General features: G+C 32.7%; 2 protein-coding genes across 5 annotated transcripts in view; one reads left to right on the top strand and one right to left on the bottom strand.

The window, feature by feature from the left end:
• The window catches only part of LOC113521893 (receptor-type tyrosine-protein phosphatase kappa), a 207,966-nt gene that overhangs the window by 19,219 nt on the left and 165,857 nt on the right, over positions 1–22,890 (bottom strand). For all 4 annotated transcript variants that reach the window (XM_026907551.3, XM_031909825.2, XM_031909824.2 and 1 more), the window contains 2 exons: positions 10,687–10,774; positions 2,672–2,748 (listed from right to left, as the gene is read on the bottom strand). In XM_026907551.3, coding sequence (XP_026763352.1) covers positions 2,672–2,748; positions 10,687–10,774 — 165 coding nt within the window. The remainder of the gene's footprint in view (positions 1–2,671; positions 2,749–10,686; positions 10,775–22,890) is intronic.
• On the top strand, positions 5,290–6,876 carry LOC128201797 (uncharacterized). The gene has a single exon (XM_052899792.1). The coding sequence runs from the start codon at positions 5,805–5,807 to the stop codon at positions 6,837–6,839; it is 1,035 nt and encodes a 344-aa protein (XP_052755752.1). The 5' UTR covers positions 5,290–5,804; the 3' UTR covers positions 6,840–6,876.

Raw genomic sequence — 22,890 nt, 5'->3', positions numbered from 1 at the left:
TAGATTATATAGTGAAATCGAAATAATTTCGTAAGAGACTATTTTGTCAATGAAACTGATCAGTTTTACCCAAGAAATTTGGTTTAAAAAATAACGAATAAATCCACCATACTGCCACAGTATAAGTAATACTTAGATTATAGTAATATTACTAAAGATACTACTCGTAACATATAGGCTCAAAGTTTTCTGTCGTTTATGAATTTGTTACTATGAAATTTTATAATCTATAGACTTCGATTTGACACTGTATATAGAATAAATAAAATAATATTATCTTTTGTTAAGTTTTAAACATAATAAAATTCTACTACAATTCTTATAATTAAGAGTGTTCACAACTTAAGTTTACTAAACTATGTGCAACGTTGTAATTATCTATCAATTTAAAAACCTATTTAAAAACTTCAAATATTATTGGCTGTTTATTTAAAAAGTTCACTGCCAGCGAGTTAAAACGTTAATCATGCAATAATATTCTTATAAAGCTGTTACTGTAAATTTCGATTTAATAGCAAAAATGCGCTCGAAAAATTCCGAAGCAAAATCTGAAGTGGGTTTTTAATAGTAGATTTATGTATGAGTACAACGTATTTTATGATTTATATTTTAGTTCGCTAGCAGAACACTTTTTAAATAATCAATCTTTTTAAATAATTAGCTGTTCGTCTACGATCTGGTCATTATCCATCAAAAAAATTTGCACATATGATGGGAAAGTCCTTATCACTCCATTGTCAAACATCTAATACCATCGATGATGTGCATCATATTCTATTAGAGTGTCGTATTAACACGAAGGAAAGAGAAGAATTCATGCGCCACTTTAACTTAAATAAATTTAATGTTGGTCTTATTCAATCTATGTTAGCTGAACTTAAACCAGAAATTTTTGAACATCTCTGTAAATTATTGATGCCCATTAATTATTTTCTTTCCGCGTCTAGGGAAAGTAGATAAAGTTTTGTTTGAGAAATCAGTTCAGGGTACAATAGGACTGATATACCTGAAAAAGGTAAAAGCCCTTAAAATAATATTAAAAAAAATAATAATAATCAATCAGAAACATTGAAATATGAATGAATGAATGAGTAAGAACTCTTTTTATTGTTCCTTTCAAAGAATGATATAAATTATAAAGATTAACAACATGTATTAAGTAAAATTAATAATAGAAAAAGGTTAATTATTTTTGAAAATTACTAGGTAACGTATCGTTGCCATACTTCTTTATGAACATTTTTAAAAGGGGATAATTGAGATTCAACCGTCAAATTTATTCGTTTTTATGTCAATGACTGCATAATAACAACATAATACACTGAAAATACTTAATATATTTTACAGAAATGACAAGGGTCGATTTAAAGATCCAAAGCGGTCTTACAACGAGCTCAAGTCACACCGGAACCCTTTGAGAAAGGAGCCCAATTACAGGCAAACGAGGTTGATTCTACGCAGGGTCATTGGACTGCAAGCGTGAAAGCTGCACAAATAATTTTGGACCCTTTGTGATTTCAATTTTAGGTGGTTGTATGTAAGCGAATTTGTTATAGTAAAGAAAAAAAGACGATTAGCAAAATTTATTTATCATGGTCTTCTATTTTGTATGCTTTTTTTAGGAAACTAGTATGTTTTTTTTTAAAGAAAATACAGAAAAATATTAACAAAATAGTTATTACGAAAATAATAGATATGTAAAATTTGTTACTAAATATGTTAAGTAAGAAAGAACAGAGAAGGTAATGGTGCCCTTATTTTTTAGCTCTATAATAAAAACATAGAAGGGCTTATTTCCTTCTGAAAGTATATATTTATATTGTTTATAGAGGTACTAGACTTATATCGATTTACCCTTATGAGATTGTAGCTGTTACTCTTTATTTTACTCGAGGAAAAAAAGAAATAAGAAAGCATCCATTACTTGACTTGGGACCTTTATTTATTTTCGTAGAACCAACAATTCGCAAAATCATTACGGGAACGACACGTGATTCGATTACAAACTTAAATATACCTACGTAGGCACCTTAAGGAAATTTATTTGAGAGATACAACGCCTTTGGGGGGTTCATTTTGGATAAAATACGGTAAGCGTGGAACGTTATTTAGTAATTATTTATAACGTTATTTAGTTATTATTACGTTATTTTTTAAACCGAACAGTAGTTCGGTTTAAAAAATGCGATATTTTTGTTTTTCTTTCTTACAAATATAAAATATTTATTCAAGTAGTACACAGATTTAATTTGTTTTATAATCATTACAAAATTATTCATTTTAACTATACTTATTTACTTAAAATATTTAATGTAGGTACTCCTGTTTTGAAAGGCCCATTTTAACTTTTGTTGTATCAATGGTACAAGAACCTTCATTAGTGGAGTGCAATAAAATGCGACTCACATTTAAAGTACCTACTCAAGCTACAACACGATTATTTTGTTAAAAATTGGCATTACCGAATCCGCCATATTGCTGCGGAATCCGGTAAACGGTTAAAGATGCTGGATCCGCTAAAATACCGGATTCGGTTTTCCGGATTGTAATCTATATTATATTAATGATGTCAAAGATTTTTAAATAAATGCTACAAAGTGTTAGTAGGTAAGTACTATTATTTAATAATTTTATAATTAATTTAGTTAATTTAAATCAAGGATATACTTACATCTATATAGGAAGCATTAATATAATCAGAGTCAGGCTCTCGGTCTACAGTTTCTAGCACCACTCTGTTGTAGTCATCTGAAAATAAAACAGTAATTTAAATATTTGTTCACTATCTCATTACATCCCTTCTAATAACTAGTAATTAAGTGATTATGTATAAGTAATGGCCGTGTGGTCCCGGCATAGAATTAAGCCACCCCTTCCTTTCCCGTGGATGTCGCAAGAGCCGACTAAGGGAGGGCGAGGGATGGGCAGCAGTGTCTCTCTTAAAACATCTCTAAAACCAGCTTGCTGTTGCTAATCCGCCTGTTAAGCGTGGCAACTACTGGCAAAACCTCCCAAGGGGGAGGCTTCAATTCAGCTAGTTAAAGACTGATATGATGATGAGCATTATGTATTAATAAAATTATAAATGAACACCAATCACAAGAATCTTTTTACATATAGTTTAATAATAATTCTAGAAATTTCGGCATCTCTGGGAATACATATAAAAGAGCGCCCTAGATGTTCAAGCCGAAAATTTAAAACGAATCTCTTTATTTAAGCTCCGTAAACGTAAAGGACCTTTTTACGTAAATCATTAATAATGTTATTCTGTGTAGTCATTCGTTATTGTCAAATAATTTTTCTTTCGGGTCAGCTCTTTTTAAAGGAGCGACGACATAGAAATATTATGTTAGCGGTACCATATTATTTTGTCTTGTTTTATGGTTTCAGATATTATTAGTTTGTGCCTGCTACTTTGTCCGTAAAGGCTATATATATTGAATACTAGTTATATATACTATTATATGAAATGTATATATAATAAATATTATATAGAACGTTATGTTTAATAATTATTATGTATAATGTAATATTATTATTAATATTATATGTAGGTAATACATTATATTTTACAAATTATAGGATTCCCAAAAAATTTTTTTTTTTTAATAAATATGTGTGAATTGAGAAAAAAATTACGATACGGAAAAGGAATGGATGGCCTGTTCTAGGTATGTCGGGACCTACACAGTTATATATGATAATGGGGATGAGGCTAAATATATGAATAACCCGATTTTATAATAAAAAAGTTAAAAAAAAAAAATAAGTTTTGTACTTTGTTACGACCGTACTTCGTTCTAAGTTCCTTAATAAACAAATTAATTAAAACAAAACGCTGCTACTTCGAGGTTTCCAAAACAGCTGTTGTTAATTGGTAACAGCTGTTTTGTACTGAAAGTGAGTAGAACGGAACGCGGCAGAATTCACAAGACACAACCAACACAGTTGGGGACAAATTATATTAAGCAGAAAATAACGGTACGTAGTTGAAAACAGTTGAGGTCGCAATTATTGTAATCCTTATTAATCCTTACTTTCTTGTGAGTTTGTTTGTTATTTTGTTGCCTTATATCGTCTTAACGATATCACCGATTATTATAACATATGGTATAAACGTACATTAGACTAATATAATATATTAAACAATACAATTTCATTTGAAAATATTTGTAAATTTTAATGCGTAATTTTTACTAGTGTTAGATATTATATTTTATAATGTTTACCATAGTTTTTATGTATGTATGTATGTGTATGTATATATGTATATGTGTAAGAGTATGTATGTATGTATATGTATGTATGTGTTATATGTGTATTTCTTAAGTATTATTATGTATAATTATTTCAGTATATTATATATATATGTGTATGTACACACACACACACACACACATATATATATATATATATATATATATATATATATATATATATATATATATATATATAAACATCGCCTATTATAATTCTATTGTGTACATATAGATTGTTATGAATGAAATATTGCAGCAGTTACCGTAACTGTCTGTTACGAAACTGCTTCGGTGTTGATGTAAAGCTGTGAGTGATGCTTTTAATATCTTTCAAGTAGGTAGGTCTATATATATTATAATTCAAATTTTAATTACCATTTTAATTTTATTTCAAGGTATTAAGAATAAATGTGGATGGCTATAAGAGCAGAGGTAGCCCTAAAAAGACATGGATGGACTGTGTGAAAGATGATATGGTCAGAATGGAAGTGAATGCGGAAATGGCTGTGAATAGAGAAGAATGGAAGAGATAAATATATTAGGCCGACCCCAAATAATAATTGGGATAAGGGTAGGAAGATGATGATGATTCATCTTAATCCATTTGTTCAGTTATTTATAAATATAAGTACTGGGGGGAAAGGGATTGTTACTAATGGAAACTGAGAATCCCATTGCTAGCAATATACCTAACCAGGTCGACCTTCTCGCGGTTCTTCCTGGAAACTATCACGGTTAATTCCCGATGAATTCATCATGATGGACTAACTGGCCTGTTTTCATTCTTATCTATCACCCTTCACTGGTACTCCGCCAGCGTATCTTGTTAGCGCAGGCGGTGTTACCATTCCATTTTCACCCATCAAAAAAAAAGTACTTACCTATCTATATACATACCTACTTATGATTCATTTTGAAATGACATACTTTGTATGAATATTACGCGATTATTACATTCTTTTGGATCCGACAGAGTTATTTTGTCATTAATGCTGCACTATAGTTGACTAATATTATATTAAATATTATATTAAAGGGAGTGAGTCGCTAGCTCTTGACTAGTGAAGACACGTTATTGCTGATCTACGTAATTAAATTCGAAAAAATTATCTAAAGTTACTGTTTACATACCGGAGTTGTGTCATAGGTTGTGTAGTGAAACGACCACAAAAAAATATAACAAACCGAATAACCTTTTGATCTAAATTTAACAAAATAAGATAAAACATTCCCGTGACTGGTGTACGTTGAATTGGCTGCAGTGATTATTGTTGGTGAGACAATATCAACAAAATTAAAAACTACCCACAGAAAAAAAAAAAAAAAAAAAACCTGACGCACAGTATACGATCGACAATTTCGTTTACGACCTGTAGAAATTGGTGGCGCAGTGAGGAGAGTTACGACTTGACTTTGAAAGGTCCATGTTTCAAACCTGTCTACTGGCTCTGTCTTTTTGTGGATTGTAGGATTTGTGTATGTTCAGTTCATAGTTCATTTCTGATAGATAAATTATTGGTGTGATATACATATATTTTAGAAATGTCCTCTAAAAATGGGTTGCAATGTGGGGCCTGCCTAAAGGATATAATAGACAAAAATTACATAAAATGTTGCATAGATTCTTGTAAAGTGCCGTTTCACCGTGACTTATGTATAGGACCATCCCCTCCAGAAGACGTGCGTAAATGGGTGTGTCAAAAATGTCGTTGCAGTTTGAAAAAAGGAGGCGATAACACTGAGACACCGGTTAAGGCCTCCTCTACGAGCGTGAATGTTACCATACGTAATAAAAATAAAGCTAGCACGTCCATTGAAAAATCACCAGAACTGGAGAATAGTAGTTTGGGATCTTTAATTGCTGAAATTCGATTCTTGAGGCAAGATGTATCACAACTCACAGACAAAGTAACTGAAATATTTTCGGCACTCACCCAATGTTGTGAAAGGCTATCCGAAGTAGAAAATCATATGACACGAACTGATCAACGTTTAAAATTATTAGAGGAGCGTGAGGCTGAAGTGGCATCATTGCAATGTCAGGTACACACGCTCCAAGATCAGCTTAGTAATCAAGCACAGGCCGCATTGCGCAATGAGATAGAACTAGTAGGTATCCCCGAAACTTCTAGTGAAAACTTGTCGCAAATAGCAACAGTCCTTGCTACGAAAATTGGAGTTGTTTTGAATGAAACGGATGTTGATTGGGTGACCAGAGTTGGATTAAAGCGCGCTCCAGGTACAGGGAAATCATTGCCAAGACCAATTGTTATTAGGTGTGTTAGAAGGGGGAAGCGCGACGAAATTCTTAGAGCAGGAAAATCGCGAAAGAACTTGTCGACACAGGACTTGCCTATTAAAGCAGATGTGCAGAAGATCTTTATTAATGAACGTTTAACCAGCGAAAAACGTAAGTTATTTCGCGAATCACGAAGTCGGGCAAGCAATGCTGGATACAAATACTGTTGGACTCAAAATGGCAACGTATTCATACGAAAACGGGAGGGCAGTTCGGCAATACAAATTCGATCACAAGCTGAAATGGCAGAAAAACTTGCCGTTCCGGAGAATAATTAATGTAATCATTCATTGTATGCTTAATAGCGTAAATAAATCCTTTTCATTATTTTTTACTAATAGCATGTTTGTTCTAATATATATATTGATTTTACTATTTTTTACAATGTTAATAAGTATTATAAAAACATTTACTTTATTGTTACTTGGAAATATGATTAGTTTTGATGATATGTATAATTATGTGCTTTGTGTTGATATGTGCTTTACTGTTTATTGTATTTATTTTATTTTATGTAATTTGCAATATTTACATGCACTAATATATTTTGGTTATGCGTATTGTGCGGACATCAGTATAATAACATTTATGAGTGGACGTAAAGTGACACAAACTATATGCTGTTTTTTTACTTCATATTATATAAATCATAATAAACAACCACCATAGGAATTGAAGCAGAAGTTGACGAAATCTTAAATGTACCATGTCACTTATTCCACAATCTCGAATCATGTAAGAACATTTATCGGCATAATTACGGCTTCAAAGTTCTTAATTTCAATATAAGAAGTATTCAACGGAATTTTGATTCTTTCTACGTGGCTCTAAAAAGATTAGACATTGAATTTGACATTATTGTTCTCACAGAGTGCCATTTAGGTGTATGTTCTATAATACGAAGCATCCCTGGTTACTCAAGTTTTTATTCTAGAAATATCAATAATCAAGCTGGAGGTGTTGTTGTATATATTAAGGAAGAGTGGAGAGTACAAGTATTTGAACCAGATATAGAGGATGCTGATTGTCTAGCTTTGACGTTTCCAAACCATCGCACTGTTCTTGGAATTTATCGCTCCCCCTCTTTCAGAAATATAGATAATTTCTGTAATTCTTTAGAATCATACATTGTTAATAACTCTCGTGATTCAGAGGTTATGTTAATAGGAGACCTGAATGTTGACATCCTGAAGAATGGAGATGATGTAACAAAATACCTATGTCTCACAGCATCGTTTGGTTTAAAACCAGCTATTAATGTTCCTACCAGAGGTGTTGCATGTCTTGATCACATTCTTCTTGGTTCTAAGGTAACTGGAGTTGGTGCAGTATGTAAAACATCCATAACTGATCATGAAATGGTTATGGTTGGCATCTCGGAAACTCCAAGGATTTCGAGGCGTAAGCGATTGGTTAGGAAGTTAAATTTTGAGGCATTTGAAAGTGATCTTAACGAAACAGACTGGTCAGACGTTTTGAGCTCTGGTAATGCAACGGATGCAGCTGAAAAATATATGAAGAAACTACATGTAATGACAGTAAAGCATACAAAATTATTGAAAGTTAGCAGATCAAAATACGCTCTTAATGAATGGGTCACTCCTGGGTTGATAAAATGCATGAGACATCGTGACGCTCTTCATTTACAGGCAAAAAAAGAACCAAATAATTTAATTATACAGGTAACCTATAAAAGATACAGGAATTTCCTCACTGACCTACTTAAAAAACTTAAGATTCAATATAACGGTAAAAATCTGGAAACTAATAAAAATAATCCAAGAAAACTTTGGAAAACTATAAAAGATATCTGTGAACTGAAGAGACAAATGAAGAACAGTATTGATTTACTTCATATAAAAAATAACCCAGTAGAGTCTCTCTCTGAATGCAACAAATATTTTTCTAGCATAGGGCAAAATCTAGCATCAAAAATATTAAAAGATATTAATAAATCGGAACAGGACCTAGCTAGAGCAGTTAGCAATGTCAGAGGTTCAGCAGGTTCTTTTTTTATGACACCAACAGATACTTATGAAGTCAGGACAATAATAGGGCAACTAAACCTTAATAGTGCTCCTGGTTTGGATAATATAAGCACTAAGATGCTAAAAAGAGCATGCAATTTTATAATTGAACCCCTGACACATATAATAAATTTGAGTCTGTCCTCGGGGCAATTTCCAGAATGTTGGAAATCTGCTGCTATAATACCTATATACAAGGATGGCCTGCAAACTGATCCGTCAAACTATCGCCCAATTTCTCTCCTAAGTGTGTTCTCCAAAATTCTAGAAAGGGTGGTAAATTTACGCTTAACAAAATTTTTAGAATCTCAAAACGTTATAAGTCATAACCAGTTTGGTTTTCGTAAAGGAAGATCTACTGAAGAAGCAGCTAATTTCCTTATAAAAACTGTAACTGACGCTATTGATCATAGACAGAAATCTCTTGGAATATTTCTCGATCTTTCCAAGGCATTTGATACTGTTTCTCACTATATTCTACTACGGAAGCTCGAAGTTATTGGAATACGAGGCGTGACTCTTAGATGGTTTTCTAGTTATCTTGAAAGGAGAAACCAAATCGTAGTCGTAGATGAACATAAAAGTAATACATCATATATTTCTTTTGGAATTCCACAAGGAAGTATCCTCGGGCCTACACTGTTTTCTATTTACATGAATGACCTCTGCCATCTATTTGATGATGACAACAACGTCCAAGTAATCTGTTATGCTGATGACACTGCAATAATTTGCACACAAGAAAATTGGTTTTCTGTTTTTTCTGCAGCTAACTCGGCCATGAAGATTGTATCAAATTGGTTGGGAGCAAACCTACTTACTTTAAACACTGCAAAATCTAAATATGTTTGTTTTCACAACACCAAAGCTTCTAGTCCCCCAACGTCATTGTCCTTGATTATCCATAAATATTCATGTGATAATAACAAAATCTGCAGTTGTGATTTCCTTGATAGGGTTCATGAAGTGAAATATTTGGGATTAATCTTGGATCAAAAGTTGACTTTTGCTTCTCATATACAAGTGCTTTCTAAACGTATACGTAAACTTATACACGTTATGAAGCTTCTGCGTAACGGCGCGAGCAAGAATGTTTTATTACTTGTATACAAAAGCATAGCTCAATCACTGTTGATGTACTGCATCACAGTGTGGGGCGGTGCATCAAAATCATATATGATTGCACTTGAAAGGGCACAAAGATCTGTCTTAAAAGTAATGTTTAGGAAACCAATTCGTTTTCCCACCTATCTTTTGTATCAGGAGGCTGCTGTTCTGACAGTGCGTCAACTTTATATACTTAAAGTAGTAATGATGCACCACAAATCTCCTCTCCTCCCGCAAAAACCTTCGGACCAGAGAAGGCGCAAAATAATCATCCCTCGCATTAATACTGCATTTGCAAAGCGCTTTAGTTATTATTCGTGCCCATTTATATATAAAAAACTTAATAATCTCTGCAAACTGGATGGTCTTAACAATGCGGAAGCTAAACATAGGATACAAGGATATTTACAAAATCTTGATTACGATGCCACAGAATTAATATTATATACCATTTATTGATATTCGTATATAGTAGTGTATGTCTTTAGTATATTTAATTGTATGTATTTATTTATGTAATATTAGAGTATTTATATAATTTTCTGTTTTATGCGCATGTCTTCATGAAGCACTTCATTTTAACTTGTTGCTTTCGTAAAACTGGCTTAGTATTTTAATTTAATTTATATTTGTAAACCACCGTGTCTTGGTAATCTCATATGGACTCCCGCGATACAGGTTCTCCTAGTGCGGGGTCCAATGTACTCGCTGTTGTAATTTTTTTTTTTTTTTTGTATTTAATAAATAAAAATAAAAAAAAAAAAATAAATAAAGTTATACGTTTACAAAAAGTATATTAAAAAGTATAACCATTAAAAAATCTGTATGTAAAATTATGGTTTCTTGAGTTTCTTAATTGATTTTCTAAATCCAATACAGAGTTAATTATTGGTGAATAAATAAATAAGAATGATGAACATATTATTAATCTGGCGCTCTGTACGTTAGATATCTCAACCCAAAAAAAAAGTAATTCTGTAATCATACTTACAAGGTATAACTTTTTGGTTTTGGTTCTTGTGTAAATTCGTCTTCTTTGTGCCGTGTCGACACGAGTGTACCTCCACTTTGACAGCTGTCTGTAACAGATTTTGTGATTATATAGGTATGTTAATATATCATAATTATTTTTTTATGTAAGTATAATAGAGTTTTAACAATTTTTCCAGTAACTAAATTAGTTAAGAAACTTTACTGCCTCATTTTGGAAATCCACCCTGTATATATTATATACTAGCTTTTATTAATATAAACATTGTAAGCCGCGTGCTTAGTAACTATGTTTAAATTTTAGTTCTTTTGACAGCAATTAAACCGATAAAATACGCTGTTCTAACATGTAAGAAGTAAAAGTTAGATAATTTGTCATTTACATATTAAGATAAATAATAATTCAAATTTTAAGTTTTACCTTCAGAACCACACCTATGGAGATTGCATTCAATCGGTGCATTAGTTTTTGCGTGATGCCTGAGTAAACATAATTAAAGATAGACAGACATAGACACACAGCCAAAGATTTAAAAAAAAATTACTGTATTGATTTCTATTGGTTAATAAGAGTAATACAATACAAATATATACAGAGTTCGCGTGATCATAATTTTATTACTAGATGTATAAAATTCACCATTTTTCAAATTTGATTTCTTTTTAATGCACATTTCAGCTTCCGAAATTATGCATTTTGTGTATTAACCAGTATTCTTATTAAAATTATAAATGTGAAAGCGAAATTAAGCCACAAGGCTTAACCAATCACTATGAACTATTTTTTATTTACTATCTGAACTATTTTCACACACAGTTTTGCAATCACAGCCGCTTGATGTTAGAAACACGGATGGGACGGAGGCATATATGCAAACGACTTTTGCGCAGTTTCCTTCAGGTAATATATGCGAAGGGATTCAGAAAACGTACTTTATTTTTCCTTCACCTATTCTGTCACGTAATATATTAGATACGATCAGTAGAGTTGTTTAAAAAAAGCTATAACAAAAACAGCTAGAGACCATAAAAGGCGTTTGAATGTAAAGCTTTAGTGGTATACATTTGTATTATATAGATATGCGTACATTTTATTGGTGAGAATAGTAGCGCGTCTGCAAAATTGAGATAGGTCGCCAGTTATCTCGCGGGGCCCATAAAAACATACCAAAAGGTGTTTTATCTGTCATCCGCCCAACACAGCAATTGCTTGCTGATAGCTACCCTCTTTGGGTGACTATAAAGTTATACGAGGTTATTGCTATTACGACCGTGTTGTTAACATCTTCCTTTTCATAGTGTTTTCTTTATACTTGTAGTGTTTGTTGTCAAATAAATAATAAATAAGATTATATTTATTTGTTTATTTATTTAAACTTCGATGCACAATTATATAATGTAAGTGTACCTACATATCGTCATAGTCGTAGAATACTGACGGATCTGACGAATATTACATATAAAGGTACCGTCACTATTCTACGACTATGACGATATGGCGGATTTAATACCACCAATCAACCATGAGGTAAGCAGAAAATTAAGTAGGCAGTGCTTTTACTACTAAAATAAGTACAAATATAATCATATAATTTATTTAAAGTTTTTAATGTCATTTGTAGTAATCTATAGTTAAAGTACAAAATGCAGTTGAAAATACGGTTTACAAATTTTTAATTATTTATTTTATTTTATACAACTTAGAATGGCAAACAAGCTGACGGCCCACCTGATGTAAAGTGGTAACCGTCGCCTATAGACATGAGCAGTACTATGGACATAACAGAGTATATTGTTTCGCCCATGATACCCCCCATGCGTTGCCATTCCTGAGGACTCAGGTGTTATTCCTCTGTACCCAGTAAATTCACGCCATATCCCACCCTTCAAATCGAAACTCAGCCATGCAAACACAACTGCTTCACGGTTGAAACACGAATGGGACAGAGGTACCCAAGCAATCGACTATTGTACAAAGTCTCCCTCTGGTAGACCAAAGCTAAAAAGATTGTTCATAATTAGATGTTATTCAACAAGTGTACCTGCTGTTCAACTTCGATGAACCGTTTCAACTGTGATTTCGACTTTGAGCTCTCAAAAAAGCCAATAACCTCGAAATATAGAAGAAATAAACTTATAAATTGCTTTTTTGGGACACCAACTTTTCTAAAGATTGGACGCCAAAACAGTTCATCGACATTAGACATAAATCAACCATTTACTTGTGTTTTTTATTATATTTAATATTCTCAGTAATTTGCTAATTTTTCCAGTTGATTTTTTTACGAAAATACAATTGAATAGGATTGTATATTCAAACTCTATTAGATTAGAGTTCATTTTTGTTCATCAATAATTTTAATTTGGAATCTTAAACAGGAGTTAATTTTAAAGTTAATTCCGTCTAATCTTAAGCTTTTATTTAAGTAGGTCACGTCAGTTGAGACTTTTGCCGTAAAGGAAAGCAATCTTTGGCTGAAGATTATATATTATTATTGACGATTTTCGTGCTGTAACGGCGGCTTACTTTTCATGGTTGTGGGTTCGATCCTTGCACAATATTAAACACCTGTGTTCTTGGGTACTTATTTATTCTTTAGTACAGAAAGTGTGTCTGGACAAGGCGAACTTATTACTAAGAGCATTCTCTCCCAGTCAACCTTAGGGAAGTGTTACAATGTTCGAATATTAGTATTAATTGATGTACATACATATATTGGTCTAGTTGTTTTATTAGTATGTATAATATGTATGTATTTACAAAAAAAAGTATTTTATTAATTGTCTAGTTATAATACAAAATAAAAGTCTTCAATTCTAAATTCTATATATATAAGTAACTTACCCAGAGGTATTATTATTATTCTATATTTATTTACTCATATATATATAATGTGTAGTCTATATCCTTTTCTATCTCAAGTTATATAAGCTTGCCAAATTTCAAACGATTGCTCAAATCGATATCGTACTATAAGGTGATAAACAAATAAACTCATTTTCACATTTATATTTTTGGTAAGAATAAAAAAAAATAGGTTGGGAAAGAATGCATTAAATATGCCATTGTACTAAATATTATTTTGTACTGTACTCAATATGAAATAAATTAATATATATATATATATATATATATATATATATATATATATATATATATATATATATATATATATATATATATAGAAGAATATGAAAGTAATATTTCTATAGATTGTAACTTTCGCATTGCTTTGTAATCTTGAAGAAATTTTCAAAGTTTATATAACCTGCCTTCAATACCTGTTCAAAGATGTTCTAAGAAAGACTTTACAAAAGTTTGTTATTGCTTTTCTCGAAAATCTTTATAAATATTTATTATTTTTATGAAAATATGTACGACGTGGTTGATAAAATTTGGTTAATACCAAATTTTGTATGTTGATGTTTTTTACTTGGTATTATACATATATAAGTCTGGATTTTATTGTCTACACTGTGCATTCCATTTTATTGTAATTTTTATGTAAGTAGATACCTAGATAAACATTTTGGTTTAGAAGGAATGAATAACATATTTGAATTTTACAACAAAGGTAAAGAAAAGTAAAAAAAAAAAAAATACAATTGCATTGGTGAGTGAATCAAAGAGTGAATTTTATGATTTATAATATTTTAAATAAGTAATATTTTCACATATAAAAAAGAATATACAAATAAGAATATATCATAATATTTCATGTAATTTTACTCCAGGAAACAAATATTTCAATCTCTTTACACCAAAATAAATGAATGACGCGCGAAGCATGTTGTGTTTGCGATATGTATGTTAGGTACTTGTTTTTGTGAAATGGCTGTCTTGAATGCATGTAGAATTACATATCTAAATAAGATTTATTACGTCTTATATTATACATGTATAATATAAATATATGATGGATGTTATTTTTTAAATTTATAAACTTTTGTATGAAGTCGAAATAATATTGGGAAAATACAGTACGTTCGTTATATTCCTGTTGTGTATGTATATAGATATTATATTTGGTGAAAATAGTTTTTTTTTTCCATTTATTTAAAGAATCAATATCAAATACATATTACAACCATAATAAAAATAAAATAATAAAAAAACTCCACTAGGGGTTTATTCAGTACTGTAGCAAAGAACTGTCACGGTCGTACAAATATGATGCTTTCGATCTTCGCATGAGGCTTTTATTTGTCTTGTTTGTATAAACAAAATTTGCCTGAATAAAAGCTTGTTAAAAAGTTGTAAATCGAAGGATAGCATTTGTTATGTTATAAGAACGGTTAGATCCTACAAAAATTATAAATGTGAAAGTTTGTAAAAACTTTTGGATGTTTGTTGTTTGTACTTGTATGTTACTCAATCACGCTGAAAGGATTTGAATGAAATTTGGTACACGGATAGGTTATATCCTAACTTAAAATAAAGGAAACTTTACATACTAATTCAGACGAGTAAAATAGCAAATAAATACCACTGGCTATATTATATATTACACAGCGCCACCTAGTTTCAAACTAAGCAAAACATGTACTTTTAAACAACTGATATATATACAAAAATACTTTTTTTTTTTAAAGAAAAATGCATAACATATTGATCATAATATTATAATACTCTCTAATGAAGTTTAAAATATATTTGTATTTTATGGAATTTACTTTCCATTTAGATAAAGACAATAATAAATACCAAACAATCACTATTACTAATTGCCTGGTCCTTAAGTTGGAATATACTGTGTTATGAGGAATAAGGAGCATTACATGTGCACAATTTGGAACATCCAGACTTGAGACAATTCGGAAAAAGTTTTATTCCTAAATTGGCCTGACCGGGAATCGAATCCGGAACCCCATTTAAAGACAATTTTCTATTTGATAAAATACAATAAAGTATTTGCCTTGACGTTTGACGAACTAATTGTCCCAAACTTGAGTACACACGTAACGTTTGGTATGGAGAAGGTAATAGCCAATCAATATATACAAGATTTCTCTAGACTGATCTAAATGAATATGGCGTACCAATAAACGATACTCTTATAGCAAGAAGTAGATAGTTTTCGCAGAAGCTAAATCTAAAGCTACGGATTAACTCGGGTAGCTAGTAGCTGCGAGCTTTAAACTTATAGAAAACGACCAGTTGCACTAAGTTCATTTTCTACTTTCACATTTTATGTTCGCAGTTTTGTTTATTATAGTTTTGTTTTCGAAATAAGAGACGAGATGAAGCAATTTCCTGTTTAAAGTAAACTATCGCTAGCTGTGTACTTTTCATTCTTATTTTTGCCTCGAGTTCAGAGATGTTTATGTACTGTTAATAGTTCTGCTTCATTTTAAAGTTGCAATTTAATAAATTTATAACAACATCTGACTTTCAAGATTCAAGTTTTAATTTATAGTAGTAAAAAAAAAAGAACGAATACAGTCTTTGATATGACATAAAACGGTGTAGAGGTTAAAGATTATGATTTTGTAAACCCCTATAAAAGTAGATTTGACATTATTTTGTTGTTCTCAAGTGACCGTTACAATTCAAAAAGTGTCTGTAAGAATATAAACGAGAACTCCGTCTTTGTGTTGGTTGGGGTGGAAATAACGAATGAGACCTCTGAGGCACGGCTCGGTGATATTTTAAACAAATCTCTGAGGCGCCTTATCAACGTCCTTAGTGACCAATGTGGTAGCGCTTACGTTGGCTTGATATTGTTTGCTCACAAATGAGGCAAAGTTTTTCACTCTCTTGGTCCCTTTGTAACAGCGACTTATTATGGTGTAATTTATTATAAATGTGTTCTTTGTAATAATGTTTTTGTCAATGTCATAATTATATTATATATCTGTTTATAATATAGATATATAGATAATATAATTTTTAATAATAATTATTAAGGCATAGTTACATCAGGCAGATCAAGGAAGGAGTTGGTGTCATGTAGTATCAAGAGGTGAAGAGACTCGCTGAAAAACGTAATGAGTGGCAAGAGCTCCACCGACAAGAGCGCAGCTCTTAAATAGGATAGATAGATAGATAGATAATTATTAATTATAACTCACTTAAAACTCAATATAAATAAATATGACTACTTAAATTAGTTGTTAAGCGCGAAAATCGAGAACGGTTGGAACAATTCAGTTATAAGTAAAATAGTTATATTATAGCAAAGATATAGTAATAAGAGGGAGTAGTTGCCATGCTTGGCAGGCAGGTTGGCAACCACAGTTAGACTTTTAGTGCTGTTTTAAGAGGGACTTGCTGCCCATTCCTCTATCATTCAGTTTCCATAGTCGCTTCTTACGATACCAACGGGAAAGGAAGGGATGACCTATTTTATACCAGGACAGTATTATGCCAGGACGAATTTTGATATTATGATATATAATTTATTAGGTTCCTTGTGCTATTATTGTTAACTATAACAACACTGAAATAATAATTACCTATGTATAATTAGAGTGTACAATGAAGTATTAAATAAATAAACACCGACATACATAGGTACTTATTCAGGTGTTGTTATAAAAGCATTATTTCCATGATACAAATATCCTGTTGAAATTTGCCATTATGTTTCTACACAATTTGCTGGTAAATGTTATTGTTAACGACATGTTTAGAAACTTTGTACAAAGTTAGTATAGAAACATTAAAATTAGCATACTGTAGTTGCCTCTAATTGCTGAGCGTCCATCTTGTATCCACATTTGCCGAGAGGAACTCGAGTATAATGTTTCGTAGCTAATAGGATGCTTGTTTTTGGGAAATTACAAAGAAGGTCGTATAATTATTTGTTGTATTTCATTTCAACTGGCTTTTAAAAGTAATTTGAGTTGTCTTTATTTTTTTTTACTATTAACATAAATCAATTGTAATTGATGAAGTCGAAACAATTGTCGGAAATAATAAACATAATAAGTTCATAAAATACCTGTTACAAGTATGATTCAATTGTATTTTTATGTAATTACGCTAGATAATAACTTCGCTGGGACTGAGGTAAATTAGTGTATGTTAATCTTGTCAGTAGTGTTTGGTTTGTTTGTAATTTCTAATTCAATTAAAATAATTTAATTTGAAGGTGCGATAATTTCAAGTTTGAAATTCTACGATGGCATTCTGAAGACTGAACAGTTTTCTCCAGGAATTATTCTCTAGGAAATACTAAATTAATCGGCCACAAATATACAAATCTCGCGGTCATATAATATATTTGGTAAAAGATAACCATGTTTTGTTTACATATTTTATCTAGATGCAATCATATGTTTGTTCACACTTGGCATATTTTGTAAATTTTCTTAGCCCGTGTTTTTTTTCGAAAATGATTACTTCAAAATAAGTAAAATAAAAACCTATATTCTGAACACGTATTTTTTTTTATTTTATTGATTGTTATTTTGTTTTAATATAAGACACTAAGATTATTTACTTAATTTACAAGATATAATAAATAATTATATTTTATTTGAATTTTAAATAAAATCTTGGGAATTTATTTTCTACATACCTACTATGTTTAAAATTTAGCAAAACAGATGTGTAACGTAGGTATTTTTACCTACCTTTTTTTTCGTACCTATTTAGTTCGTTTATGGAAATTCCATGTTCAAAATAGAATTCCATGTTCAGAGTAGACGAATATGTTTAAATAGAGGATGGAAAAACAGATCCTTCATGAGAAAATGTATCGCTTCAGTGTAAAAAAAAAATATTACTAAACTAAAATATAAAATGAAATATAATAACTTTTTTTTTTCAATTAACAAAACAGATAAATAATAAGAGATTGATAAAACTTCTTTAATAATTAAAAAAAAAGAAAAACAAAAAAATACAAAAAACATATTTGTCTAATAATTCCCAAATAATAAAAACAACACTTTGTTTATAAAATACTAACATTTGCTTCATTAAAAACATTATAGTTTAAGTTGTAACACGCGTCTCGGTTTAGATATTTAGTAACTGGCAAATTGAATTACCCGAGGTGTGGCTTCAGCGGGGCATCCTTGTAATGAGTCTGCATCGCAGTTTGCCCCTACTCTTGTTATTTTCATTTGCTCTTAACTGTATTACCTACACTCTGTATTCCTATTTACTTTGGAATATTCTAGAAAGAAACTATTTCAAAATAAATGAGAAAAAGGTATATTTACACTTTACGTAATTATCTACCAACTCTATCCGGGACTTTACGTGCTTAAGATATTAAAAAACGTTCGGTGTTAAACTAGGATACATCTACTAGATAGTAACAAACGTTCAAATCTATTCAAGCGTTATTGAGTAAGAAATGTACAAATATCTAAAACTCTATATATACTTTTACTTTGATCAGTTTCATCTATTCTTCTACTGTTAATACAGTTTTCAAATCTTTCCTTGGTTGGTGTCTCCTTTCATACCTAAGACCTAGGATGCGCTTTTTCTGCATCTTGTTTCATAGATATCAATGGATATATTGTAGAATATTGGCATGAAAAATTTATTTATAGTTGACATATATAGGAACATACACATATATATCTCGGGAATCATATATACATTCAGATTGTGGATACTAGCGAATGAAGTCAAAATTTGGATAAAACTACGCCTGGCTCCGTAATACTCATCAGTTTTGCTTCTTTCCGTGAAACTAGAAACTAAATATATGTTGCCAGTCCGATGGGAAGCCATTACAGTGAGTTATTAGTTTCCAGTAATGGGTAGTTTCCCCGCCAAGTACTTATTAGTGCCGAGTAGTACTTAATATAATCCGAAGTGTCTCTGGTTATCTTTGTCAACTTGGTTCCAATTTAGATATGAAATGAATATGAATATGATTTTTTGAAAAAAGGAACTGTCAAGTAGCACATTTTCACTTTATGTAAAATAAATAATTTAAATAACTTCCGTTGTGAAGACTACGGCCTGTGCCCTATACGATTACAGAACATATCAATCAATATTTGAAAATATAATTAAACACGTCGATGAATAAATATGTGCCGTGAAATTATCGATTTAATGTTTATCAGCTGATTGTCAGTTTGCTGCTCAGTGACAGTTGAATATTTACTACAGCAACGGGGCTCTGTCGCCCCGGTAACTGCAAGCTGCTTGGACAACAATCTACCAAGAACCAATCACAATGCAAATCGTGTGCCGGTCTCCTAGCTACTTCACTAATGACATTCTGTATTATTTGTTTATGTGCCAAATTGCTGTTTTTCTTATGACGCTATATTTTTATACTTAAAATAGCTTACGTAGTATGGACAGATATCTGTAAAGTGATTTCTTAAAATAATTTAACGTACGCATTTTATATTCTATTTGTACTTTTTTTTTTTATGGAGAATGTCGTTAAGCAAACCACGAATGTGCTATCCAATAATGTTCCATTACAGCCCACAGGATCTACCGCATCACAGGATAATGATATACAATGCCCAATATGTCCCCAGCCGCGTTTTTTAAAAGGCCAGAGAGGTCTCCGAATCCATGCCAGTAAAACACATAAACAAAATTCTGAACAACCTATTTCCCAATTTTTAAACTACTCGAACAATCAAAACAAGCCTTTCTATGAAACACTCAGTCAATTAAAACATTCTGTCCCTCTTGTAAAAAGAATACCTAGAGCCGCCCGTTCATCTGTGGCGAAAAAACTATCTGAAAGCCTAAAAACTGCTGTTTCAGATAACTCGAAACATAGCTGGGAGCTTTTGCTAACTTTCCCTTACCATATATTACATGCCGACATTGACCGTAAAAACCTTTCCCTAACCAGTTCATTAAAATCAAACTGTTGCAGCTCGGAACTGGAATCTGATCGGATCTCAAACCTCCTCAAACATCCAACTTTTCGTAATGGAAGTAGTATTTATAAAAAAGTTGAACGCAAAGTGCATGACGGAGATGTCAAAAGTGCGGCCCGTCTCCTCTTTTCCAATGATGCTGTAGCTCCTAATATCCCATCTACACTTGCTGCTTTACATTCTAAACATCCACCTTTGCCATCCAACCTCAACCTTCCTGACGCACCCGAAAACACAGATGTCTATATCGTCGCCTCAACCCAGGATGTCTTGCATGCAGTTAAGTCCTTCAACAGTGGGTCTGCTGGTGGTCTAGATGGACTTACTCCTCAGCACCTGAAAGACCTCTTATATGGTACTCCAGGCGATGCCAGCACCTCGCTTTTGGAGGACTTAACAGCCCTTGTAAACCTAATGCTCTCGGGAAAAATAAATGAGAGCATAACCGAAATTTTATACGGTGCAAACCTTTGCGCTCTCGCCAAAAAAGACGGCGGTGTTAGACCTATAGCAATAGGTACTACCTACAGACGGCTTGCTGCTAAAATCTGCTGCAAAGCCATATCACATAACCTGAAAAAGGAATTTGAGCCATATCAGCTCGGTTTCGGTTCCAAGGGTGGGTGTGAAGCAGCCATACACTCTCTCCGCACATACATTACCCAATCTACCAACGATATTTTGCTAAAGGTGGATGTTAAGAATGCCTTGAATTCACTTAGTAGGGACGCCCTGTTAACTCAAATTAAACAAAAAATCCCTCACATTTACAACTTCCTATGGCAATGTTATAGCGAACCTACTAAACTTATGTATCTAAATAATACTTTACTCTCGGCTGTTGGTTGTCAGCAGGGCGACCCTCTGGGACCAGCCATTTTTAGCCTAGGAATTAATCCAATTATTCGGCTTCTAAATTCGAAATTCAATGTGTGGTATTTAGACGACGGTACCCTAGGAGGAAGTGTAAACACCGTTTTCGATGACCTTCATATTCTAATACAAGAATTCGAACATATTGGGCTTGAACTAAATTTTTCCAAATGTGAACTTTTCATTCCGGATAGTTTATCTAATAAAGATGAAGTAATTTCTAAATTTAACACCCTGGCTCCAAATATCAAAATTTTAAATGAAAGTTCACTTCACCTCCTTGGATCACCTATTTTTGATGAATCTTTCCCCAGCTTTGTGGAAAACAAAATTAGTAAGTTCTGTTCAAATTCCGACCGCCTCCTAAATATCAACACTCACATCGCATATAATATTATTCGATACTGCCTTTTTGTACCCAATTTTACTCAAGTTCTTCGTAGTACACCCTTTTGGAAATATCCAGACCTCACCGCAAAATTTGATGAAAAAATAAAGTGCATTCTGAGCTTCCTCTTTAATATCACTTTCGAAGACCGTATATGGACTCAGGCCTCTTTGCCGGTCAGGCATGGGGGCCTGGGAATCCGCCAAATCTCCCATATCTCTCTACCAGCTTTTCTATCATCAGCGCACGGTACGCAGAATCTCGTGAAAAAAATACTAACACCTTTTTTCGGTGATTTCGAGATAGCTTACCTGCCTGAGGCTAGAAAAGCTTGGTCTCTGGCTTGTCCCAATGTAGCTTCTCCCATAAATCCCAAAATCCAGAGGCAATGGGATGAGCCCATTAATGATTTATACAGAACTTCGTTACTAGACTCTTCCCAGAACTCTGCTGAAAGCGCCCGTCTTCTCGCGGTGTCCAAATGGGAATCTAGCCTTTGGTTACACACAATTCCCTCACCTCATATCGGAACATTATTGGATAACGCAACGTTTAGACTCTCAATCTCTCTCAGATTGGGGGCCAAAACGAATGCTCCCCACTACTGCAGGTGTGGGGACAACGTCAGTGCCTTGGGACACCATGGCCTATCTTGCCTAAAGAGTGCTGGGCGCTTGCTGCGCCACTCAGCTATTAATGACATTCTCCGTCGGGCTCTTGTCACCGCGGGCGTGCCTGCTATTCTAGAACCTCCTGGTTTGATACGTGACGATGGCAAGAGACCTGACGGGATGTCCTTGGTACCTTGGAGGATGGGACGTCCGCTTGTATGGGACTTCACCTGCGTTGACACGGTGGCACCGTCTCACCTTCCAAGTACATCCAAGAGGGCTGGTGCCGCCGCAACACACCAGGAGTCTATCAAGCGCCGTAAATATTCATCCCTTGGTAATGGATATATATTTGCGGCGTTTGGAGTTGAAACTCTGGGTCCGTGGGGCCCCGAGGCCATGAATCTTTTCAAAGAGATCTCACGCCGGCTGGTGGAAACCTCTGGTGATCAGAAGGCTGGCCTATACTTTGGTCAACGCATTTCCATTGCTATTCAGCGTGGAAATGCAGCAA

Source organism: Galleria mellonella, unplaced genomic scaffold (genome assembly GCF_026898425.1).
Source record: "Galleria mellonella isolate WM207_F2 unplaced genomic scaffold, CSIRO_AGI_GalMel_v1 utg63, whole genome shotgun sequence".
NCBI classification, from domain to species: domain Eukaryota; kingdom Metazoa; phylum Arthropoda; class Insecta; order Lepidoptera; family Pyralidae; genus Galleria; species Galleria mellonella.
The sequence above is the reverse complement of the archived record's forward strand: the minus strand, read 5'-3'. Positions and strand labels throughout refer to the sequence as shown.

What these genes read in the sequence shown, in the direction of transcription:
- LOC128201797 (XM_052899792.1), top strand. Translation starts at nt 5,805, where the DNA reads ATGTCCTCTAAAAATGGGTTGCAATGTGGGGCCTGCCTAAAGGATATA.